At 37.8% G+C, this 27176-nt stretch overlaps 1 protein-coding gene and 1 pseudogene across 1 annotated transcript; both read right to left on the bottom strand.

The window, feature by feature from the left end:
- Nucleotides 1–13850: 13850 nt before the first annotated feature.
- LOC121300623 (noggin-2-like) lies at nucleotides 13851–16490 on the bottom strand. The gene has a single exon (XM_041229236.1). It carries the CDS (start codon nucleotides 15156–15158, stop codon nucleotides 14490–14492), a length of 669 nt encoding a protein of 222 aa, XP_041085170.1. The 5' UTR covers nucleotides 15159–16490; the 3' UTR covers nucleotides 13851–14489.
- Nucleotides 16491–19173: 2683 nt separating this feature from the next.
- On the bottom strand, nucleotides 19174–26733 carry LOC121301085 (annotated as a pseudogene).
- Nucleotides 26734–27176: the final 443 nt, after the last annotated feature.

The raw sequence follows: 27176 nt of genomic DNA, 5'->3' as shown, positions 1-27176 counted from the left end.
GGACTCAATAGTGCTGAATTTAGACATACCAAGAAGAAACTTCAATAACTTAATCCAATCAATAGTAAACCATTGTAAAAGTGGAAGGACCAGGTCCATTGCAAAAGCAGCAGCCAAGTGATTCAACCAATGCAGTCTGATATGTTGGGCTTATGCAGGCATCAAGATCAAGGGCAGGTGGGCTCAGGATAGCTTATGTCAGGCTTAACACTTACAGGAGACCATGCACAACCGAGCAGACTCTTACTCCCCAGTCCAAACTCCTGGGTGTCCTGCGGTCCTGGGTGTTCCATTAATACAAAGAGTTTTGGTTTGTATTACCACCGCTCCACCACTCAGTATATAATAAGCATAAGATGTAACTTTGTCTCCGACTGCATCTTCAAAGGTGTATATTGCATGATCATTTGTTTTTCCTCGTCATGGTTGATATTAAATGTTATCAAGATCAGGACATTTTAGTTAAATAATTTAGAATCTGATAAGATTGCAATTTTATATAACATTGTGTTTCCAAATATTACTTGGGTTTTAAAAAATTTTTTGGCTGAAAATTCTGTCCAGTCTCATTAACTGCTTTTATAAAATGAGATATATACCTGAGTAAACAACTGAAATTACTAGAATGACATTCATATCATAATAATGTTTTAATTTGGATTAATGCAAATATGAACTTTATCAAAGTAATTTCCATATATTTGTTTTCATAATATAAAACATAGCTCTTACATACTCTTCCTCATGCAGCTCACATGGTAGCAAGCAATGTAATCTCTCAATAATATACATTTCAGTTTATTTGCTTTGCTTCGGATTTTTTTAAAAATAACAATAAAAAAAAGGAAAGAACTCAATATAACCTGAAAGAAATACTGTGTTATAGTGAAGTTCAAAGCTACAGCTGTCTTTAATTATCCCGGGCACCTATCAATACACACAGCTTTCTGTGTAGTTGTATTGAGATAGATGTACAAATCTATTTTGTTCTATAAAAGGAAGAAATCTCAATAGCCCACAGCGCTGTGTCTGTTACTATACTTGAAAGCAGCTCTGTTGAGTAATAACACACAGGGATTTTTCAACATTAGCAGGTATGCTGTAAGCCCGGTCAGTGGGTTAGTAATAATACACAGGGACTTTCCACTATTAGCAGTGACACAGGGAAACTCTGTAAATGGGTTGTTAATAATATATTCCACAGTTTTAGTACTGAAAAGCCATCAAAGGTTCTACACTGTTACATCCTGTACTGTAGGTCCCAGCCTCACTCGGGTAGATCATGGGAGTTAGCATTTTAAAAAGCTACCAGGAAAAGGGTTTTTAAAGCTAAATTTTAATGAGATTAAATCGTAACCACCATGTTGCTAGTGCTACCCTTGGTTAGGACTAAAAGTAATATAGCATCTGAATAACTGATGCCTCCAATAAATCAATCCATTGCCTTCAATTTCTTATTGATTTAAAAAACGTAGCTGACATCTCATTATAAATATAACCAAACACTTTCTATAATTATATGAGAAGCATCCTGATTATATGAGAAAAATCTTATCAGGACCTTAGGTACACATTTAAACATCATGACTGGTTTTAAAGAGGTAAAGTTATGCCAAGGTTTGACTTGTAGGAGGAGTTACGAAGTGACCTGTATTTATAAAGCACTCCCCTGTTTATAATTATTACATTCCTGGTCCAAGTTTCTTTAACAATCATGCTTGACGCCCTCTATCATCAAAAAGACGGAACAACATAGATAAAAAGTAATGCTGTACAGTATGTAAATATCTCCGGCCACAGCTGTCCAATAGCTTTCTCCATAATTGCATCAGGATGGGTTAGTTGAGTTAATTGCTGCTGCTAACAGGAAGGATTAAGTCTTATTCTTTTATTTAATTTTTTTTTTCATCACAGGGACGTTTGCACGGTTGTTGAAGGTCATACAAAGAAAACAAATGACACATACCAACTTTCCTCCAGGATGGCAATCTTAGATCTGTTTGCAGCAATAACCCTGCCCTAGCTAATTCATTTCTGATATCAAATATAATTCTTGATACTGAAAATTGTATTTCAAAAATACAATTGGTTGATAGCAAAAATTTAATCTTCAATATCAGCAATTATATTGTTCATATAAATAAACTGTATTCTTATCATCGACAACTGTATTTGATACGAAGAACTACATTTCTGAAATAGAATTCTTGTTATCAGATGTCAGCAGTATAATTAACTATATAAAAAATGTTATTCTACTTTTGATATCTAAAAACGGTTCTTAGTAATAGTTACTGAATTACTGCTATTAAACATATTATTATCTATTTTATTTTTTTACATCAGTGATTTGATTTTTTTTTTTTATATCAAAAAATGTATTTCCGATTGTGCAACACAATTGAGTCTCTGCTTGATAGAAAGCCTGGTGTGGATGGGAGTCAGGGGCTGTTCAGGTCACTGATTGGGGTGCTGTAGTTTCTCACATGACCACTGGGTGTCACTCACCCCAGCAGTCTACCAGAAATGGGGTAAGATCTAACAGCATTTAAAAGAGGCATGCTTGTGGAGCTAGGGGCACAGCCACAAGGACAGTCATATTGGTTAGGCTGCTCTAAGAGTCAGAGTGTAGCAATGCCCCAAATATGACCTAAATAATTTAATAGATCAATTAAAACAAGCATTCATCTAAAAGGGACCAAGAACAAAGTACACAGAAAGAGTACTTGAACCTGCAAGCACAAGTCAAAAAGGAAGTTAAAAAGGCTAAGAGAGAGAGATAGAAATGAACATTGCCAAGGGGGCTAAAACCAATTCCAAAAAAGTTTTTCCAATATTATAACGGCAAAAGAACATTCAAGGAGGAAGTAAAATGTCTAACAGATGCAAATAGCAACATCACAGGAAAAAATCTTGAATAAAGGAGACGACGCAGCGATCTGATTAAAGCATTCTAAATTCTAAAAAGTTTTGACAATGTCGACCCAGGGAACTTTTTCAACCTGAAAAAAGAAACATGGACCAGGGGTCACAAATGGAGATTAGGTAAAGGGGCATTCAAAACAGAAAATAACAGGCACTTTTTTACACAGAGAATTGTGAGAGTCTGGAACCAACTCCACAATAACGTTGTTGAGGCTGACACCCTAGGATCCTTCAAGAAGCTGCTTGATGAGATTCTGGGATCAATAATTTACTAACAACCAAACGAGCAAGATGGGCCAAATGGCCTCCTCTCATTTGTAACATTTCTTATGTAATGACAAAACAAAGGGAAAATAAGACAGTTAGCGATGGACAGAAGGACAGTGAGGCTTGTCAAGCATTGTTTCAAGAACAAACAATGGCTCAATCTGATAATTATGTACACATCCTAATAAAGTGGTCAGGCAATGTATATCAAAACACACATCAACAAAGATAAGGTCTCCAACCCTGGTCCTGGAGAGCTACAAGATCACCTGAGCTCTCAGTTACTTAATTGCACCAATTATTGTCTTAATTAGTCAATATTAACAGGTGTTCCAGATCTTTAGCCCCTGATGATGCAAAGACATCCAGAAAACCTGCAGGACTTGGGTTCTCCTGGCCCAGGGTTGGAGACACTCTTACTTTGAGGGATCTCATATTGAAACAAGATTTTTGGCTGCAGTTCCTTAAACTGCCACTGGGTGTCACACTTAATTCATAACTTCAATTATTGCTGTAAAAGTTTCTGCTAGACCAGTCCAACCTTTAGCTCTTAGGCAATACTACATATAACTCCTTGAATTCCAACTCTTTTCATTTAGAGATGAAATATCCCAATTTGGTTTGATGGGTATGAGATGGCTACAAAGTCAAGTGCTTGAAAATCCTCCATACGAAAGAACAGAAATCGAGTGTAATGCCTTCATGATTATAATGTGGGCTTTTTGGAAGTTGATTATTAATTAATGTTGGCTGCTCTCCCAGGTGAGTAAGTCTTATTTTCATTAATCATTCCCGTTGATAGGAACTGTGCGTTTTAGCCTGCACTGGTTTTAATAATTGGTCTTTTATTGTTGTGTGGTCACATACTGCAATGCTTAAGATACTAGAGAAGATTTGAACTGAATAAATGGGTACATTGAAAATAGTTCTGTTTACTATACGGACAAAATGTAACAAAATGTATTATTTTGGTAAAATGTTTTTATAGGCCAAATTTCAAATTAGACCAATTGAACTGAACATTGATTGCACTGCTAAAAAAGAACAGAAACCAAACATAGTGTCTTGGTCTTGATTCTTTTTCCCTGGGAGACTGCAAAGCAGACAAGGAACTACATTTACCTGCCAATGGGACCATTTGATTGGCAGGAAAATCCTTGCAGAAAAGTGTTAGCTCCATGTAACTCATGGAGATCAGATATCAGATCTCATTTTTATTTGTTGAATTATTACAGTTACTTAAACACACAAAGAAATAGTAACATACACCAAGGATTTCTGTTATGCTCACTCAACACGCCAGAGAATGCTTTAGTAACTGTTCACCACACAGACCTGAATGAACCTGCTTGCAGAGGGAGGGGAGGACTCCGGGCAATCATTGGAACATCACAGTGCTCATCGAGAAAGGGGTTTGGGGCAGCGGGAACAGAATTTGAGTGTATCCAGATTACCTGTAACAATGCTAAGAAAACACGTTTGAGAGCTCTTCTGTTTTAAAGAGTCATAGGATGTGATGATGGAGACACAAAAATAATACAAAGTTAAATGAAGTAAAATTGTAAAGTGTGGTTTCATAACTGTACCAAGTTGCCCTTTAACAAAGTTAATCTGTATTACCCCAACGGATTCAGATTGTTAGAAATCCCATGGAAAACAAAGACACACAGAAATAATTTTCTATTGTTCTGCACTCTCTGATTTTTCCCTCTTTCTTAAATAATAGGTCCTGATTGTCCAACGACAGGCAAGCTACACGTTTCAGCCACTTTTCTTTATCACTTTGGTGATTGTTTGTTTAGGACATTCCTTGGCAGACAAAAATAAATAAAATGCTCTTCCTTTCCCCCTGAAAGACCCTTGTGTGTTTTGTTTGAGTTTTTTTGTACACTTAGATTTCAGTGCTGTATGCTTTCCTCCCCAATATACTGCAGTAGTTATGATGCTAATGACTGTCCTGTCCTTTCACAGACTCTAAATTCAGACAGACAGACAGGCAGGGGTTTCCAGAACTGTCAGCCTCTCATCTCTGTCAAATCTCCAGACAGGGGCTCTCTTTTCTGCTTCATTGTTAGTGTTTATTTATTGAAATGTTTAAAAGCAGAGCACCTGTTTGAAGAGGCCTCTGCTGTCAGCAGCACCGTTCACAACCAAACAAACGAACCCACAAAAAAAGTCAAACAAAGATTAAGACATTTTCAAAACTTTTGCCTTTCTCAACACCAACGTGTCAGCAAATGTGCTTCGAAACACCACAATAACAAAAGCGACAATAACTTGTGTGTATGTGAATGTAGTGCTCATCATAGGTGAGGGGCAATGGCTATAGTTAGTAATTTACAGTACCAGCCTAAGAGAGCAACTCAAACCTAACCTGAACACCCCCTGCCTGCCAGTCAGTCTTGGGCCTCTCTCAAGCAGAGATTGACTGAATTGCGTGGTGTTTGTTATATGATGTGAATTACACTAATGTCTACAGGGGGCCAGATTGAGATCCCACAAACTTGTTTTAATTTTGACCTGAAGAAGCCAGATTAATTAATTTGTAGGTGATTGTCTCATTTAATTGATGACTTTAATTGATCCCACATGCAAACCATTTAAAATAGTACACATAGCCACAAATGGTAAAATGCATGAGACTTTTTAGAAGTTGTTTAAGATGCCTAATTAAAGAACACAGGAGTGCCTATTGTTTCTATATCACTGATTACTGAGTGGAAATTGAAATTCTCACACAGGTAGGTATATAAAGGATCTAAAACGATAAATCTTGAGGTGCCCTAACAAATGTGCATGCTACTACAGTTCTCTTTAAAAAGAGCTTCTCAAACGGACCCAGGAACCCTGAGGGTCCTCTAAGGCTACCCGGGGGTCCCTAAGAAAACTCTCTTGTAACAGCTATATTAAAATGTACAGAACAAATGTTCTGTCACTGTTATGGTGATCCCTGCAGACATGTATATTCATTGTGGCAGTGTAACTTTCTTGATTGGGGTCCCTGTTCAATTTTATTTCTTAAAGGGTGGTCCCCAAACAAAATGGAGAAGAGAAACTTTGCCTAAAAAGATCACAGGTTGCCAGTTGCAAGGAAGCTTTTAAGAACTGTTTAGGATAACAATAGAGATCACTAATGATGTGTCAATATAACATTATAGTGTCCTGATTGGCAAGGAGAGCGTGGTATTCCCAGGCGCTTTTAGAACAGTGCGAGTTTCTCTTAAACAAAGTGGTCAGACAGCTTTGTGCAGTCAATGCGTTAGAACTCAGTAGCTAATCTCTCCAAAGACCAAACAAGTGTATTATAGACCCCTTAAGGTAACTCGAACCAGGAGTGTCAACCCCTCCTCCTACTCTACCTTCCCCTTATCTCGCTTGTCATCTCCTAATTAGTGTTAATACCTCAGGAGTGTTGACGAGGCGCCTTCATTAATTCTGACAAAACAAGCAAGACAAAAGAAGCCCCTCTCCCTTGCAGTTCCTGGGGGTTTTGTGTCTGCTTGTTGACACTAATAAATCCAAAGGCTTCCTTTAAGGTGTTCCAAGGTTATTCTAGGAATTTCCTACTCCATTGTGTTAAGGATCTGTTTGGAAACCCACCACCGCTACCACTATCCCGCCCAAACCCTCTCCCTCTCCCTCTCCCTCTCCCCTCTCCCAAAGCTCACTCTCAATACAAGGACTTTTTAAAAAGCGTGGACAAAGGCTGTGCTTTAAACTCAGAAACCAGGACCACAGGACACAAACTGAGTGTAGTGGAGACTTGGGGCAGAAAGTAGGAGACACATTTTTAAGGAATGTGATACCAAGCTGTGTTGTTGATTTTGAATCGCTGGGATCCTTAAGACTTGACTTGGGATCAATAAGTTACTAAAAACCAGACCAGCATTGATGGGCCTTCTGTCATTCATAAATCTTCTCATGTTCTTCTGTACGATAAAATACAATGTACTGTAGCTGATGCACGACCATCTAAGGGCAAAGCACTACATAAATTGAATTTCGTGGTTAGTCAATGGCGTATTTAGCCAAACAATAACTGCTGTTTAATAGAATTCTATTCATCTAATTTGATTCAGCTGCTAATAAAATTTCAGACATTATTTGCACAATTCTGATGTATAGGCTAATGGGAATATTTTGGAAACGGCAGGGTCATCAAACGCAAGTACAGAAAAATGTAAACATTTAAAAAAGGTGGAGGGTTCTGAAAATCTCATCCACATGTTTACAGACAATTGTATTGCTTTACAGTAAATAATCTCCTTGGCCTGCCAAGCACCAGGCACGGACCTGGCCTGCACATTGAAAGAATCTCACTTTTACAGCACCAAGAGTCATGTGACAATCTCTTCATGGGAATAAAACTGTGTGATTGAATCCATATGCCCAGTCATATCGCATTTAAACATCAAACCACTTCTCAGCACAGACTTCACGAACAGCATGAACACTATAGTCAAGGCTCTTGTATTTGTCATTCAGCCTTCCCCTCTCGTTAGCTTTTTATGTCTGCCTTAATCAGTAGCACACAGACATTGCTGTTTCTTTCTAATTACCTTATGTGTTTTGTTGTTTTCTGTCTAGTTGCTATCTTGCTGTGTCACCTACACCACATGTTTTATCTATTTCTACTTGAAAGATTTTTATGCCCTATTATGTAAAATAATAATAATTGATATCAAAGAAATACATTTGCCAAATATGATTTCACTTTCTCTAAATTTACGGCCAATTTTTCAGTCTTGATGGCAATCTGTGAAACCCTAGCCCAGGGGTGCCATGCCACCCCTGGTCTTTGTTCCAACTCTAAATTGTTTAATTGAACCAATTAAACCTCCATCCAGACCCTGAAGAAGGCAATTATACTATTTTTACCTGTTAAACCTGGAGTGGAATTGCCTTACAGGACCAGGATTAGACACCCCTGCACCAAACTAAGAAAACATCCTGATATTAAAAGTACATTGTGCACTAAAAGAAATTAAAATGAAAAAGCTTTTACAAGGTTACATCCTTTCTACACAGCTACCCCTTTTGCAACCTAAAGCTTAAAGTGGTGTCCAATAACAGTCCTGGAGGGTCATGCCACTCAAGGTTTAACAGATAAAATGAAGTAATGAACTAATTCAGGGTCTGGTTGGAGGTTTAATTGGTTCAATTAAACAATTTAGTACAGGGTTGGAAAAAGGCCAGGACTGGAAGGTTCAACTTTAGCCATCTGTGGTGTAGGGGGTCCTGGAATCGTGGCTGTTCCAAGAGCCTTTTCCAGTGGATGAACTGATAACCTGCACCCTGTCCAGCAGACTGGGGGTGTTCAGGTCAGGATTGAGGTACCCTCTCCTCCTCCCGCCTTCCCTTCCCCCTTCTCCCCCACCCCTTTCCCCTCTGGCAAAGCTGCGAGGGAAAGAGCTCAGATTGCTCTCATAGCCAGTCACACCCTTTCAACTTTCATGATAACCAAATTCTCCACAAAAAAGAAAGCGATATCATAAAACAATATATTTAAAATACAGTAAATAAAGAAAATTCCAAACGTTTGCTAAACTTGTTTTCTTCAGTTCACTATATATTAAACCAGATGTTGACAGAAAATTACATTTCTTGTCAAAACCCTACGAGCATGCACTAATGTATATTAAACAGACACTGGTAGCTAAATTGTTAGATTATTACAAACAAGCCCAATTCTAAAATTACTTTCTAAATTTTGCTGAATGTTACCACCGTTTTATGGTAGGTAGTCTTGCAGTGTTTAATATTGATGGGTGTTAAATAAAATTTAATAAAACATAACAAGAGAGTTGCTATAATATTTACAAACCTTAAGCAATATGTTAGTAATATCCATAAGTAGGTAAAAAGAATTGCAACAAATACACCATCCTCTTACCCACGTGTCAAATCCCGTCTTCTGTTTTTCATTTCATCATTAAAACTTAAAAAGCACAGGGTTCATTGTGACAAGTCCAGCTGCTGAAGACCATTTAAACTTGCCTCAGTTCAGTACCCCACAAGGCTGCCAACACTAAGACTGAAGGTTTCAGAGGGTAATTTGATCATAGTCTCACCTTCTCCACCTGTGCAGCTTGCCTGCTGATAAAGCATTATGGGCTGCTTGTTCAGCAATTGCTGAATTAAGGAGATAGATGCATTCATTCTGGTGGGAGTTATTTATTTATTTATTTATTTATTTATAATCACATTGGGAAAATGCTGTAATTGTATTATATTTATGTAGTCAGCAGCAGTTACCTCAACTGGGGCATTGCAATTCACTTGTCAGCAGGGAAGCTCGCACAGGTGTAGATGGTGAGTACTTCTTTTTCACTGTACAACCGAGCCGGGACAGGGCCGTGCCAAGCCCTCACAGGAGAGCCTGGGTTGTTTTTCCATTGCAGAATTGAGCTGTGCTACTGACGTCACACGCAACGAAAGACAGTCGTTATTAATTATTGTTATTATCTAATTTTGCCAGTATTGGATTGAAAGCTGAAGATTCCGTGTATGTAAAGTGTGTAAGACAGGATAGCCCTAAGAAGAGTCTTAAACCTGCCACGAAGACGAGAAATTGGGAGTACTCTCTGATTTAAAGGCGCAAAAAGTTCATTGGAAATCACCTCCAATTCTTAAAAAGCCAGATAAAAATGCTACATGCTGATTTTGAACCAGATTGAGCTCGAATTAAAAAAAAATTATAAACAGATGGAGATTCTCTAGATCCAAATCTTAGATCTGCTCCACAGAATTATGCAGACATACGTTTTCCACATCTCCCTCTTTTCACTGAGGTCAGTTGCTCTGGAGAAGAAAACATTTAAAGGGGTAATTCACGTTACACTATGTAACACAATTTTTGTTCCTGGGTAGTAAGTGTTATTTCCTAATTGCTTATGCCTCAAAAGTATAGAAGATGGCTATTATTCCCCTCAAACTTTGCTTTTGTGACCAGGACAGTGATATTTTGAAATTTACCTATTTTCAATGAGAAAACGGGTGAATTTGTGTCTTTTCGTTCACCTAAAGTCAGAAAAAAACAACATATGAATCCAAATTAACATGTATTTATACTAAAGTAATGCAAAAATGACTACAAAAGATTTAGAAGTGAGCAGTTTTTCGAGATTTACGATTATACTGTAAATCACTTTCACGAATCAGCCCCCAAATGTAGTCTCCCATCATATTCTTGTTATACTGTCCTTGGTAGCAGCTTTCAAAGTCCAGTATATCCTGGTGGAAGTACTTGCCTTGCCCCTCCGAGTACGCTCCCATGTTCTCCTTGAATTTATCAAGATGAGCATCAAGGATATAGACTTTGAGGGACATCCTACAGCCCATTGTGCCGTAGTTCTTCACCAGAGTCTCAACCAGCTCCACATAGTTTTCGGCCTTGTGATTGCCCAGGAAGACCCGAACCACTGCGGCAAAGCTATTCCAAGCCGCTTTCTCCTTAATAGTGAGCTTCTTGGGGAATTAATTGCACTCCAGGATCTTCTTTATCTGTGGTCCGACGAAGACACCGGCTTTGACCTTTGCCTCAGACAGCTTAGGGAAGAAGTCTTGAAGGTACTTGAAGGCTGCCGACTCCTTATCTACAGCTCTGACAAATTGTTTCATAAGGCCCAATTTGATGTGCAGTGGTGGCATCAGCACCTTCCGGGGGTCCACCAGTGGCTCCCACTTGACGTTGTTCCTCCCCACAGAGAACTCGGTCCGCTGTGGCCAGTCCCGACTGTGGTAGTGCGCCTTGGTGTCCCTGCTGTCCCAAAGGCAAAGATAGCAGGGAAACTTGGTAAAACCGCCTTGGAGACCCATCAGGAATGCCACAATTGCAGCCTCTTGATGCCATCTCAGAAAAATGCAGATATGTATCCACTTAGGCAGCTGGAACTAAACTGAACTGGTGGGCTTAAGGCCCCTGTATTTATACTACTATTTATATTACTGGAAAGTTCTAGAAAGTTCTAAAAGTTACTTCAAGTTTACTCAGCACTGAATCTATCTGGAATGTTCTGGAAAATAGGTCAATTTCAAAATATCACTTCTCTGGTCACAAAAGCAAAGTTTGTGGGGAATAATAGCCATTTTCTATACTTTTGAGGCATAAGCAATTAGGAAATAACACTTATTAACACTACCCAGGAACCAAAAAAAAAAAAAAAAAAAAATTGTTACATGGTGTTGTCATCATGCGCTTGTTTGTAGATAGATCTGGATCCTGATATTTAAGTGGCACAAAATACTTTCACTGCTCTGCAGTGAGGAAACTCGATGATTAAGTTATCTCACAACTGGAAAAAAACTACAAATTTCTCCTGGCAAAGAGGAGATAGCCACTGCTTCAGACTCTAGTCAGGAGAAATAAACAAAAAAAAAAAAAAAAACTCACAGCGATGGAGATAGCACAATAAATCACTTTGTTGATGTGTTTCAGTTGCTTTCTCTTAAAAGATGACTATCTTCACTAAGAGAGCCCAGTTGAGGTCTGGCAAACATTTGGCGACTTGCTCTCTTGATCCACAATCACTATGACTTTCTTTGTAAAGAACCATGCTTTACTATTTGCATTTTGTTTCTGTATGTATGTATGTATGTAATATTTTATTTTAGTAGTATTATTTGCACTTACTGTAATTATTTTTGCATCAAAAACCTGTACTGCTCTGTAACACCTGTAAGTCTCCCTGGCTAAAGGCGCCTGTCAAATAAATAAATAATGCATCAATAATGTGTGTTTGTATGATTCTTAACAGCAGTCATAGTGGTAGTCCTAGTAGTATAGCAAGCAATAGCAGGTTTTATAAAAATGGGTTAAATTATGGCACAGAGTAAATGTTTATATGCTGGAAGGGCGTACACATGTTACTCACACAATCATCTATTTTATTTGGTACTATAAAAAGAACCATTGATTTCTAGAACAATCAAGTTACACAGATAACAAATTCATTCAGCGTTTTTGTGTGTGTGTTTGCTTGTTTGTTTGTTTAGTCTATCTGGTTAAATCTTTCCAGCTAAAATAACATGGCTATTTTTTCCTGGTGTCACAAACTATTAACCTTCTTTCTTTGAAAGATATGTTCTTCAGACATGGTCCTCCCTCATCCATGATGTTGGCTTGACACACTGCTTAACTGAGGAGCTTCTTATCGGCTTCTTTCTGCTACGGTACTCTTTAAATATGTCTTACTTTAAAACGTCCTTATACAGTAGGCACTGAGGGGTTTAAATAATTTAACTGAAAATCAAGGCTTAAAAACCGCTCAATACAGAAGTATCGCGATATTGAAAAGTATGTAAAACTCAATCAGACTATGGTATTATGGAGCAGTGACATGGTTAACTATTTTAGGAATTCGACAAGTTATTTGTTGCTGTTTTTAGACAAGCGCTACACAAATGATATCACAGTGCCACAAGAATTAAAAAAGAAACGTAGAAATGAGCAAACGTTACAAACGTGTCTTCTTGTCAAGTGTTAAGTTTGTCGCGTTTTGAATTATAGGCCTATTACTAAACGTTATTTTGAATTAATTTAAACAGACCCTTTTAAATGCGTTTTCCTGTATACTTGGTTATAATACCCTAATGTGCTGACTGACGGCGGTGGTTATACGCTGGGCAGAAGTGAAAGGGTTACATTTTTTCAAGTGCCCCTTTCTGTTCAGTCGAGAGGGGGCGGCGGCTGAGCGGCGCCTGGAGTCAGCGCAGAGGTTCCAAGAACCCTGAGACTTCCAAGACAGACAGCAGGGAAAGCGCCCAGGACTCACCCCCACCTTTGGCAAACTGCCCCTTCCCTCTCTCTCTCCCTCTCTAAAATAACTCCACTGTTTCTATCATAAAAACACCACACAGCAAGTGACTAAGCTAATCACGATCACAGACTTGTAAAAAAAAAAAAAAAAAAAAACTTTCACAAGATCAGTTAGATTAAATAGGCGTAATATAGCCCTGCTAACACTACATGGCTTTCTGTTTTAATACCAAGAAAATAAAACGGGTCAAAAGCGGGTGCTGGAATTGATGTAATAAGGATATACGCTGTTTCCATTCTGGACAAGCCAATTATTTAGCAAATTTAGGTTTAAATTGGGGTGTTTTTTTTTAATAAATCGCAGACTGGAATAACGATTCTTGTTTAGCTGTTGTAGAACTGGTATGAAAAACCCATTTTGAAATGGTTATCCACAATCAGAGCAATGCACAATCATGTTATGCCCTTATACTCGATTTAGCGCAATATTTTACCAACTGTCAGTCACTGCCGGTCATTTCCCCGGCACCAGAACAGGGTAAGCTCCCTGTTGGAGCTCAGTGCTTCTGACTGCCTTGGGTACCCTGACATGACTTGCTAGGGAAGTTACTAAAAACGTTCAGCTCGGGGCGGGCGATTGTGTCCCATCACTTCATTGCATTGTAAATTGATCTCAGCAATACATTTGTATGACAGACGGTGCTTGTAAATATGTGTCTTCAATGAAACCCAGACAAAACGTTAGACGGTGTGCATTCCATATTTCTAAGCAGTTCGTTTCTATGGATACACCACGTTTAATTTTCAATATTAAGGGCTTAGTTCTTTCCACACCTGTAAAAAGACCAAATTAACAAAAACCCGACTTGCTTCACAGACAAAAAGTCCGATTTTTTTCCAGATAGATTTTATTGCTAAAAATGTGTAACCTTATATTTACACTGACATATTTAGAAATATTCAAGTAGACATCTCCAATAATTGGTATAATCTAGTTTGTCTTTATTAACTATACTTACAATCGTTAAAATAATAAATACATTTTGCACAGATTTGTTTACTTCTCTACAATACTACACTGTGTCCAAAAGCTGAGTCCACCCTTTTATACTTATGTATCCTCAACTTTCTTTTAATTATTATTAATATAATACAAAAAAACCTAGGCAGCATCTGCAAAAAAAAAAAAAAAAAAAAAAAGAAAAGAAAAAAGGTTCTGTCCATCATTACAAGTTCCGGAGGTCACTCGTCCTTTCTTCTTCAAAATAAAACGACCTTTGATTTGAAGTGCTATGTTCATATATGTCATAATATGGTCCTGTTCCTTTAAAGAAAACTTTAGCTGCATCTTTTAAAAAAAAAATTAAATATGTACAAGGTTGATACTTTTATTAGAATGCTATATATAAAAATAGATTTCGCCATAGTGCCCTTCCCAACAACACTATAGCTGATCTCTGTTTAGAAAAAAAAAAACTTTACAGTGCAATAGAATTTTCCAGTCTGTTTCAAAAAACAAAAACAAACAAACAAAAACAACTCAACACGAGCACTTGCATTCTGAAATGATTGGGTATTGAACAGGTATCCACGTACAGTATTTTTGTCTTAGAAATCCTTGACAGTACCACCGGAGGAAAGTCTTCGTAACTGACTTGACCGGTTTACAAAACATCCCCTCTGGGAAAGAACAAGAACGTTCATTTAAGCAATTCCCTTCCTTGATGTAGCGAGGCCAAAACCGGAGCCCTAGGTCCTTCCAGGTGTAAACCACGGGGCAGTGAGTGTAAGTCCACAGCCACTGCAAGAATTTCCTCCGCGCTTTCTTTCCAATTTTCACCCGCATCCCGTATGGGGTTTCAGAAAGGTCCAGCTTCTTAATGTCGTTGGGCATCGGTCCCGATAGCCTGAGCTTCGGGTGTATGTCCTGTATGGACAGGTTGACCTGGACGGGAGTGCTGATGGACATAAAGTTGGGGTCAAAGTTGCTGCCCAGTTTTTTTCTCAGATTCTTCTCATTTAGGTCCTGCTCCCGGGGGTCGTACTCTGGGTCGGGGTGCTCGATAATATCGATGACCGGTAGCTTATCACTAGGGGAAGGTCGGAGCCGAAGATAGGGCTGACAGGCGGCAAAATGTAAGGAGACCAAAGCACAGACCAGAACAGCTTGCAAAAAACCCATGTTTTTTTTTTTTTTTTTAAAAAGCATACAAAAAAAAAAAACGTGTTTAGTTATTTTGTGCTTGAGGATGTATTAATTTGTTTTCTGCAGTTACTGTACACTCTGAAATATGGAGCCAGGAGATATCATAAATAGGCAAAGTCAAAGCCGAGGCAAGGCGATACTTTTAATAGATCGCTGCGGGTTTGAATGACATGGACTTGAGCTCTTTCTTTTTAGGGACCACAAGACTCGCTGTGCGCTTCCAACTTTTTCCACTCTGTCCCAGGCTCCTGGGATAGTGGGGTCCAATTTTGCTCCTACCACCGCTGAATGAAATAAAAAAAAACCCTCTCGTCCTCTTTCTCTTTGCTCTCGCTCCCTTTTTACTCTTTTTCTCCAAAATTCACATAGGGCTTCTGATGGTCGCCATGGTTACACTTGGACTCAAAGCCACGACAAATTGTCTAGACTGGGTGACAGGGGCTGGCGTGGGATTGCATGGAATGAAATGTTCTTCTATAGATCCGCGTTTCCCAATAAATAAATAAAAAAAGAAACTACATCCAAATAAAAAGCACAAAATCGTCTGAAAAAAACCAAACAAACAAAAAAAAAGTTTTTGCCGTTTTCAGTATCACACTGTTTCGAAACAGCAAGCTGGGTCACAGCTCTTAATAAAGATTTTAGAGGGGTAACACGTTTGGGGCGCACAAACTTACAAACAAAATCCCAGAATCGAGAAATAAGTATTTTGTCATCTGATATTGTGTAATAAAAGGCAAATAAAATCCAATATAAATTTTTTTAACCAGCCCAGGCTTATTTTCATACGTGATCCCTGCTTGTACTAATGTTGCCACAAAATTGTCAGTATGGCTGTTTTTTGTCCCACAGTAATGCGGTGCAAACCAACTTTCCCTGGTTAGATCCTTTATTATTCTCCAAAACGAATTAATTCCAACAAGTCAAAGATGTGAAATTTTCAAATAATTAAAGCATACAGTTAGTTCTTCATAAACTACAAAAGCAAATTCGATGCTCAATATCCATTGAATTACAATCTGAAATTCTTGCAATTCCTTTTCTCGGAATACAATATTGTCATTTTATTCCCAGCAGAAAACTATACCCCCTCCTGTGAGATAGATGTCCTTTTATTCTTGTTTGGGTTCAATATCCAAAAGTTAGGAGCAGTGCCATCGATGCATGTCCAGACTGCAATCCGAGTTGAGGAGCCTCTAAGTCGGTCAGTGTTTGTGCCAACTCCCGGGGGAGCTTTTATCCCCTTGATTGCTGGTACAGTAGCTTCTGTGTAAAGAGCTTTGAGATCCGCTCTCTTTTGGTATGTTTGTGCACACTGAGTGTGTATGTGTCTCTCTGTTGCGATCCGAACTAAATCCCAAGTTAAATATCCCCCTCTGATGGTACTAAGTGTCAGCGGGTACTGCCCACTCCTGTCACTTTCACTGTGATTGACAGCCCCCCTCCCCCCTCCCTTTTCAGAGATGTTCAAGCACAGCAACTCCGCTGGGTCCTAAAGACACGTAGATAGTTCTGGAGAGCTGCTCTCACAGACTTACATGATTCATAAACACATTTAGATTAAATAACCTATGGCGACATGGAATGCGTAGTGCTTTGCCCTTGTATAAATAAAATATTACAGTAGATGTGCCATTAGGGTCCTAAAGTGAGTATTTTAAAATATACTTGTATTGCCTGATTTCATAATAAATACGTTAAACACGCTTTAATCATTATCATTAGTTACCTGTTACTGGTACTACGGTAATGTTTTTATGAATTTGGGTAATTCATAATAGATAATGTAGTTCATATCATATGTAGTTCATATCACGTATTAAAATCAAGTGTCATATCATCTCATTTAAATGAAATGTTTGAATGTTAAAAACGTTCGAAATGTTAAAAAAAAACTGACACAACTAAATAAACAAACAGTTATTCAAACAAAACAAATTAACAAATAATAGGCCATCGTTAATCTGATAGTAGTTGAATGCAATATATTTGTACAGCATTGCTGTATTAGTACGTAAAGTTTGTTGTTTTGTTGAGCATAATATAAGTGTACTGGTACTGCCAAAGTAGTTTGCCGAATTATTACAATATAGTGCAGTAACATGAAGTCTCTTGAATCATAGACACGGTGTCAGTATAAAAAATGCACACAATAACGCCCGTTTAGCCTATGGGTTGGCTATTCAATAGCTAAATGTTTTATTACAAAAATAACAAAAAACTGAAGTAATAACTTGCCGCTGAACACACCACGTACCTGTATGTGTTTTAATAGCTTAATCGCTATTCATTCTCCTTAGTTTATCCTAATGAAATATTACCTCACTCACATCAAGAGCAGACTCACATTACAGACAGAGCCTGTCACACATCGGAGACCCTTTCGTTCAGCTCCAAGGTATTCTCTAAGCATTTTTGGAATTCTATAGCATTTAAGAAATTCTCTTAAAGCTTTTTTTATTCATTCTCTTCGGAATTCTTCAGTGATTTTGAATTACATGCCCCGTGGTAGGCTATTACCCCTCTCAAGTTTAACCACCGGATTTGGATTTTACTTACAGAACGCTTTAGTATCAGTATGCATATATCTATATAATATATAATATATATTATATATATATATATAATATATATATATATATATATATATATATATTTATAACCGATCTAGCCACCAGTGTTTTTTATTCTCTGTTTTTGTGGTCTATTTTTGGGGGATAATATATTAGAGATAACAGAGATAATATATTGCTCTTAATAACAAGAGGTAAGACATTTTAAAACCTGGTTGAACAGACTATCGAAATCCAACATACTGCACAGTGCAGATAGAGGTTGTGTTATAGAACATGATGTAAAAAAAACAAAGTACAAACAAGAGGAGGCCATTCAGCCCATGACTGCTTATCCAGTTCCTAGTAGCTGATTGATCCCATAAGTTTGTCAAGTTGGGTCTTAAAGGATACCAATGATTCAGCATTAAGATGGCCAGGTAACATATTCTATATCTTCACTTGTCTCTGTGTAAGGATACTCTTTGTCCTTGTCTGTCTCCACTTCATTTCAGACTGTGTGTCCTCTGGTCCTGGTTTCTGTGCACCACTTAGTGTACTGGTATAGTTAACTTTGATTTGAATCAAATCTTCTTTATTTAGTTCCTCCAACCTATTTTCATAGCTCATTATGTATTTGCCCCTCAATTATGATGAAGACTAATGAAACATATCACCTCCTAAGGGCCACAGTGGAACTTACACCCTACAGTGGTGTTGGTGGATAAGCAAGCTGTTAAACACGATTTACGACAGCATTATGTGGGATTTGCATCCCTCTGCACAAAAGCAAGGCGTCCTCAACATCAGGGTATTGAACAAATCAGAAACACTGACAACTTGCATCCAGTTTGCTGTTCATAGGCCTTTATTATTATGTCCCTTTCTTTTTAGAATGGTTGACAAAGTGTTTGTGGGAATGTTGAAATCTGTAGCAACATCTTTCCTTTTCTTGTACAATGCATTAGACCACCGCTTTCAACACCTCCATGTTTTGTCTGCAAGGGTCATAGTGCTTGTTTTTGGGTGAGCACTGTGGCAACTCGAAATACATCATAGGAGCTATAGTCCCCAAATATCACTAAAATACATTACAGAGGCACTGATGTAGATGCAAGTTAATACATTTCCCAATATCCTTTATACGCAAGTGTCCAAACTAGGGTGTTTAGTTTTATTTACCTTTTTCTTCCCTGCGAGGACTCCAACATAATTAATACTATAATTTACAATAAGCGACTGCTAAATTTTGCCAGGACCTTGTAGTAAATTTGTACTATCAGGAAATTCATCGAATTCGTTTTAATGAGAATTCATTGTACTATTTTTAGTACTGTCATGTTATGACATGTTCTCTGTATCGAGTACCCGCCTATTGAATAGCTATATATTAGTAGTTTACTAATAGTAGTAGTTTTATTTTCCTTATAACAGGTTTGACATTTATTTTTACTGTCGGCGTAGACAGGAATAAACATGAATGGGCAAATTTGAACTCAATCCATAAAACTAAGTCTCCCTCATAATTTTGGTCAGCTTTTGAATCTTGGTTTTGGTAGACATGTCAACATATTTATTTCCAATACTAACAATCATTCTGCAGAGGACAGATGGGTCAGACTTGGTCTCTAGTTGCAGAGTCTCGCCCTTCTGCAGGAAGCCATTCAAAGCATTTTTCAGCTCAGCGAGACTTGCCTCATCCAGCGGCTGGGTTGTAGTGATGGAGCACAGAACCTCCCCACGATGGGCACATCATCTTGCCAAAGGTAGAAATGACAGAAGCGGTAAAAGACAGACGGACGTTCTCAGCCAACAGGTTCATAAAGTTGACTGTGATTGGAGAGAGTTTCTCTTTTGTCACAACATCGTTGACAGTCTTCTGCTTAATACTGCACTTGATGTGGGAGTTCATAAATACAGTAGTCATCTTGGGATCTTTCATTAAACCGTTGACACAGCCTAGCTCTTCCTTCACCTGGTCCAGGTTCTTCTGCTTAGAGGCAGCGAAGTCAAAGCAGTGGCATAGCGGCCCTCCACACCATACACCTGAATAGGAGGCTGAATAAATGGTAACTGCTATGCAACCAAAACCAAGCTTCACTGACTTCCCCTCAGAACTGCAGTTCAAATCAACAGATTAAAATGATGTCCAGATTTCAAATTGATTTATTGAGAGACACCACCAATACAAATGCCAATATCTTGGAAGAGCACAAAAATAAATACATTCCCCTCAATCCCAAGTCGTTCCATTCAAATTAGAACTTTCATTATAGTAAAGAAATGGGACTTGTGCTAATAAAAAATCTGTTTAGTCCCCAAGTGACTTTGTAAACACACTGTAGGATTTATCATCTTTAAAAAAATGATTTTCAAATATAATAAAGCACCCTCAAGCATATATTTTAACGTTGTGGTTAGGGCCACTGAAAATCCTTTTAACTTTCATAATCCGGGGGTCCCCTTGACAACAACGGAATCCTAACCTGAAGTTATTTTGATGACCAGCACTGATCTTTGAGTAGTCTTTGAAGTTTTCTTTATTGATCAGGGCCGTTTTCAACATGTGTGGACAGAAGATGTTGAAAGAGCAGGCAGCAAGCTAGAACTGTAGTACCAATACTGCTCTTCCCTTTACAGTAAAATGTTTAAGAAACTCAGTCAACTAGACAAAAGTTTTGGCTAGTGCAGAGTTAAACATAGATGGGCCGAATGGCCTCCTCTCATTCGTAAATTTATTTCTGATCCCATCCCATTTAAGGCTGCTAGGAAAAACAAGAAAATGATTTGCCTTTAGTGAAAAATACAGTCAAAACATACAAAACTTGTTTAAGAAAAACACACTGAAGCAGTAGCTTGGTTTAATCTAATTTCTTTGATACTGTATAGTCAGCTTTTTAATTTCAGTAAACTGAACCTACATTTTAGTTTTTAACAGTACCATATCCCATTTACGTTTCTTTAAAAATCCCAAACAGATGCGATTCATCACATTCCTGTATCTTATAAGTAAATTAGATTGTGGAAGCTTGGCGTTATTATAACAGCAATTAAACTGATGTGTCTATTACTAAAATAAACCTGCAGTAAAATTTGCTGAGGCTCAGATTTCAAAAAATGAAATCTGCTTACCACATTAAATTTGCACTGTTGTTTAACAGTTTTCCCTCCATTGTTATACTTTGCATTTACCAGTTTGCCATATGTTTGAATAGGCTTTACCATACCTCTCTGTGCTTTGCAATGTTTACCTATGCTTTACCATGCTCTCACTGTGCTTTGTTATGCTTTGCTGCGTTTTTACTGTGGTAAACATTTAAAAGGGCACTGAGAGGTCAAGGGATGCTACTGGTAGCCATGGAGATATTATTCGAGTCAAATACCAGAACTAGGAAGTCTAAGAACTCAAAACTTCTCAGAAACGATATATTAAAGTAAAAAAAAAAAGAAAACTAAACGAGAGACCCTCATTTGCAAACATAAACATCTGATGTATTCAATTTTTTTGAGTGCATTTATTTAAAACTAATTTAAATGATTATTAATATGCAGTTTTGTTTTTAATTTGTATTGTTGTCAAATAATAGTTCCACATATCTTTGGCCTCCATGGTTATGAGTAATTCTTTCCAATTAGGAAACCTGGTTGTACTGTACGTGTGTAAAGATTGCATTGGATTAAAAACATGCTGTTTTCCTAACACAGAGGATCAAAAACTCCTCACTTGAATGCTTCACTAATCAGTCAAAATATCGAGCTGGCTCAAATTATTTTTTCCGCTAAAACTAATTCAAATTTTGAAGACATTTGAAGCTTAATGCTGGAGTTTTCCGTGGTTGTTGAGATATATTTCACAGTCAGTTGTTGCACTTCAGCAAGAAATTATGGGCTAGCACGCACATACACACACTCACACACACACACACACGTTATGTTTTCCTATACTTGTGGGGACTTCTCATTGACTCTCACTATATTTTTATTTACTATTTCTAACTCCAGTCAGACAAAACTCCACACAGGGTGAAAGTAGACAACAAACTAAATATTTTGGCACTTTTAGTTTTTTTTAAAGGCATGTTTAGTTCTTGAAAAGATGTTTTACAAAGTGGGGACGTCCCCACAACATCGTTTTTTCAGGAGTTACTATCTTTTTGGAGACATTTTCTCAAATTTTGTCCCCACATTAATAGCAATACCTGACCACACACATATATAGATCATGTCTATTGTCAAGATGTATTGAAGGGATTGTGGGTAGACTTATTAAAAAATGTGGAGCCATGCGCTGATCGCTTTCCATCAGTCTCTCTGTCTGTCTATATGTCACACTCTGTGAATGATAACTGGCTTGATCGTCACTAAACTTGTCTCATACACTTGCCTTGTGTAGACGTTTCACATTGCACTTATCTAAATATTTTGCCTCCCTAACCCATGGGAGCGCCAGTGCCAGTGTTTCCTGTGGAATCATTAGCCAAGATCTGCAACTTCTATTTCAAACAGTACATTAACGAACATGTATTTTTTATTTTTATATGAAAAAGGACTTAGTTAATAACAACAACAAAGAATAATACATACAAAACACACAGTGATTTCAAATTTCACAGTTAAAGTTTCATAGCTTCTCTTGCAGTTTGGTATGCACTGAGGAAAAGGTAAAAAAAAAAAAGGAGAACCAGTCAGCTGGCCTTACTCAAACTGAATGGAAGACAAACCATTGACTATTGAAAGGGCTGTCTAACATAATTTGTCAATTGTGAATTAGGGTACAGTGAACCCTTGAATATGTGCACACCTTTGTTATCCCAACAGCCCCTTGGTAACCTGTCTTGTGTTGTGCTCTTCCCTGTTCTCCTAGACAATGAGCTATTCAGACCCAAATCTCTGGTATTTATAGAACAGAGCTATGCTGCATGTTATGTATTTACAGGACAGTGCTGTGCTACATGTTAGATATTTACAGGTAAAGGGGTTGAATTATATTTCTTAATTTGGAAAGTCATATAAATCATTTTACATTGGAATTATTTTAATAATGTGTTTATTGAAACACCCCCTGGTCCCAATTAGTTTGGTGACAAAGTTTTTGTTGTATTGAGAAGAGCAAGGACAAAACAGTCTCAATTTTAGTGCTTACAAAACCACATAAACAGGTCTGAAGAGTGAATTATATCAAGCAACTCATTTTGCTTCCCAGTACTTCCTACTCACCCAGCTGTAAATGCTTTTTCAGTTAATTAAGCTCAATATTGATGATGGCCATGCTTTAGGACCCAGGGGAATCTCGTCCTGCAATCTGTTGTAGCAAAGCAGGGGCCAAGCCAGAGGTGTCCTACAGAACATTTTTAGAAAGACTGTTAGGATGACCTACCCCCTAATCCAGCTGGCTCCTATGAGATGGAAAGTGCCAGTAAACTGTGCTAGTGCTGGAGCCTGAAGCCAAGCCACATAGCCAGGGTGGCAAAATAATTAGACTAAACATCTATGTACTCTTCAAGAAAGAAAGAAATAAAGAAAGAAAGAGTTGAGGAGTGTGTGAGAAGATTGCATGAATCTGTACATCAAATGGGGGGGTTAATAAAGCAGAACAGAAATAAAGGTAGAGAGAGTCCCCCAGCCTGTGCAGATTGTTAATGCTGGCACAGTAATTAGTCGTATCATTAGCATGACAATGACACTATGGCAGAGAGGGAGACAGAATTCTAAAGGGTCAGAGAGCTTGTCTTTCCCATTAATATGACACTTTTTTTTTTAACAATAAACCTTGTTTTGAATGCTTCACTCAGAAACCCCCCCTTCCAAACGACAGCTGTTTATTGTAACGTCAGATCAGTGGGAGCCCATTCTATTACAGTCCCTTGTGCCTTGAACTGTACATTCACATACACAGATTACAATTACAACCCCAAGGCATTAACTGCATACAGCTAACAAAATAATTCCAGTAAATCTTATCTAAGATGTATTTCCATAATTTTCTTACTTTTTCATTTATGAAGCACACACACATTATGCTGAATTAGATTTTTTTAATGGCTGAAGCTGTTAATGAAGAACTTGTATCAAGTGCACCTTGCAGATATTTCAGTGCTACATTTCTGGTCAACCTCAAGAAGCTGCAGCCCATATTTATAAAAGATGGCAGTAATTTCCAGCCAGTAAAAAAAATTACCGGGCACTATTTAAAATGTGATTTATAAAACTACAGGCTGGTTATTTTATGGTTTTAGATGTAATTTTCTGCCACAGATAGTTACCGGGATATTTTATGTAACCATTGAAAAATCCTACGCATCACACAATACTAGTTGGTTTCATAGCAAAATTAGTTTAGAAAACACTATGTATTTCTTGAAATTTATTTGTAGTTACTTCTTGAACTAACTAACATTCCTGTTTGACACAAATATGTATTTTTCAATATACAGCTATGGCCAAAAGTTTTGCAATAATTTTGAGACAGTTAAAAACATATATGAACATAATTTACATCTTTTATTTAACATCATGTAATCAAAGAAACTACAAAAAGACATCACAAAAGTCTACCAGAAGCCATAACAGTAGTACAGTATGTCATGTTAGATTTCAAAATGTCACATTGTTCAATTTGTCAGGGTTAACCCGGGCCCCAGTGACTCGCCTTAGGATGTGGGTTGACAAGCTTTGACCCGGGTTGAGCGAGACAAAATGTTTGACGGACGTTCATGAGCCGACGCAATAACAAGCAGCCACACCTGCATGAAGGTTTCATTTCTGCAAGGAACATTTCTGTTTATTCTGTTTAGCCATATTTCTGTTGTTTGAGACACACAATGAGTCATATTGCAGCAGGGATGAAGAAACATCGGCTCTGATTAACATTTGGGTCGAAGGTTCAATCCAGAGAAGCTTGGATGGAAGCCTCCCTAACAAGCTGCTTCTGGGGCATTGATACGCGTATTGTTTACTTGCCTCTGTCATCCAGATCAACCCTGCTTTATCAAAAGCAGTGTGAAATTGCATACCCAACCCGCATGACACCAGGTCCTGACCTGGGTAGGTTCTGACCAGGGAAGAGCATGCCAGTATGAAAGGGCCTTAATACAGAGCAAGTCACAGCTCAAATCTGCGGGCTCTTCTGAGGGGATCGTGTTCCTCCAAGATGTCTCCCCCCCTCTTGATGTACAGTCCACACAAGCACACTAAGCCTAGCATTTTCTTAGAGCAAGTAGGCTACAAATGTGATTTACGTTTTCCAATCAGTAAGCAGCCTATAGACCTTATTCACGCCTGACTCAAAATGAGGCTTGGAATGGATCTGTTAGCTTCCAGCTGCCGATGTCTCCAACTGCAGTGGAGAGAAGTTATGGCATTGCATTGTTGCGTTCCGTTTAGGAAATTATTCAATGGTATGTATTGTACATATGAATCACAAACATATTTCAATATTTTTTTAGTATATGTTAATTTTTAAAAAGTTCTTATTTGTATCCCGCAGTGCACACTACTCTTTTTAGATGTTAAAACTCCAAATTCTGTATATGTGTTATTTAATTATGTTTTATTTTTGCTTTTTTAACTCCAAAACAGCCTATTTTCTGATTCTAATTTTCTGAAGAGAAATCTCAGCTTTCTTTTCTGTGTGAATGTACATATTCTTCATTATAGTCACAAATTTGATTACATTTCAGTTATACTGTCCAGGAGCCAATTGAGCATTTCCAATCAGTCCTAATCAATAGATAAGTAAGATGCAGAAGCTTGAGATTATGCATGGATACTAAAGGGAATGTGTCTTGTGGGATGCAATGCCCAGTTTGTATTAAAAAAAAAGTATATGACACACTGAGTGTACTAAAAGAGTCTTTATTAAGCACAACTGAACAAAATTACAAAAACGTTTAGTAACACAAGTTAACAAAAAATATGCTTGAGTTACACAATACTTGGTCAAAAAGGAGATCCTTAACGTTACAGTAACTCCAAATAAACTACAGGAATAACAGAAAGGGGGACGTTTGATTATTAAGTAATGTTACTCATTCTTTTTCATTGACAGGAACATATTAGCCCATTCTCCTGCTTCTTAAATGTACTTACAAAATAATTAACACATGCTTATACCAAACCAATAAACGTGAAACAATAGAGGTACTTAATATCAACACGGTAAATATTAATTAAAGTAAACATTCTCTAACTAAAACTGCAAGCTCTAAACATATTTTATGAATCTAGTATAGCCTAATGGTAGCTTATGCACTTTCCGATCACAAATACGCTTGCTAATTTACCTATATAACCCTTGATCCAATTTCTATACCCTTTCTGCTGTATGTTTTTCAGAATCCTCGCATTATTATCTACCCAATCATCAATTTCTTTAACTTTTATTTGAGGAACACATATTAAGGATTTCGTCCACATAGTGATACTATCAGTAGCTGTGGCAGCCATGACAGTTGCTTGCACACCAAGCATGGTTTTCAACCAAACATGGCCGCTGCGTGAATAAGGCACAATACAGATTTATGAATCAGATGAATAATATGCTAATGCAAAAATTGGTCTCTAAAGTCATGTCGCGATGAGTGAAGTTTTCTGACAGTAAACCTGACATACAAAACACTAGGTTTCTGTACCACACATTTTGTTCAAGTTGTTACTGTTGAGAGAGAGAGAGAGAGAGAGAGAGAGAGAGAGAGAGAGAGAGAGAGAGAGAGAGAGAGAGAGAGTGCTTTAATCGTGACCTCAGCACCCATCTGCCATTCAGTCTTCTCACAAGCAGAGACAATAAATGTCCATTTGGGGTGTGGTTGAGTCAAGACTTTTCATGTGACTTGAGCACCTGAAAAGTATAATTTTCAACACAATAATTATTTTTTAGTGCACTAAAAATGGATAAGAGAACTTGACTTGAGAAAAATGACTATCCAAGCTATAGCCTAATGTTCATAATTCACAAATCATGATAGCCAGACACCCACGAACTCCTGAAGAATACAATAACTACAGCACCCTATGAGCAGTCATGCCATATTCTGTTTATATAACAAGTGTAATGTGTGGAAAAGTAAGTATTGTAACGATCTCGGTTCCTGTAGGCAGGAGTTTCTCACAGGCAGAGATAGGAACTCGGGACCTCAAGTACTGAAGCATAGTGCTGATACCTCTGTACAAAAGAGCCGGCTCCCTTACAGAATCATATATCGAGTTTATGTCTTTTCAGATTACGTCACCTAATATCGCTGACCCATACACCCCGTGCACACTGCACTCTCCCCTTGCTCACCAGGCTACAGGCTTCCAAGTGCACGATCTGAGGTGGTCTCGAGTCTGGTTCTCAAGTACGATATTAAATGCTGCGTAGTGTAGAAGCTAGCTGTATTTAACACTTTTAAGCTGGTTTAAAGGCAACTAATACAGATTAAATGCATAGTGTGGATAGGGCCTTAGATGACAGATCTCAAATCCCAGTGCA

This window comes from Polyodon spathula, chromosome 26, assembly GCF_017654505.1.
Source record: "Polyodon spathula isolate WHYD16114869_AA chromosome 26, ASM1765450v1, whole genome shotgun sequence".
NCBI lineage: Eukaryota > Metazoa > Chordata > Actinopteri > Acipenseriformes > Polyodontidae > Polyodon > Polyodon spathula.
Note: the sequence above shows the minus strand (reverse complement) of the source record. Positions and strands in the feature narration are given on the sequence as shown.

What these genes read in the sequence shown, in the direction of transcription:
- LOC121300623 (XM_041229236.1), bottom strand. Translation starts at nt 15,158, where the DNA reads ATGCTTTTTAAAAAAAAAAAAAAAAACATGGGTTTTTTGCAAGCTGTT.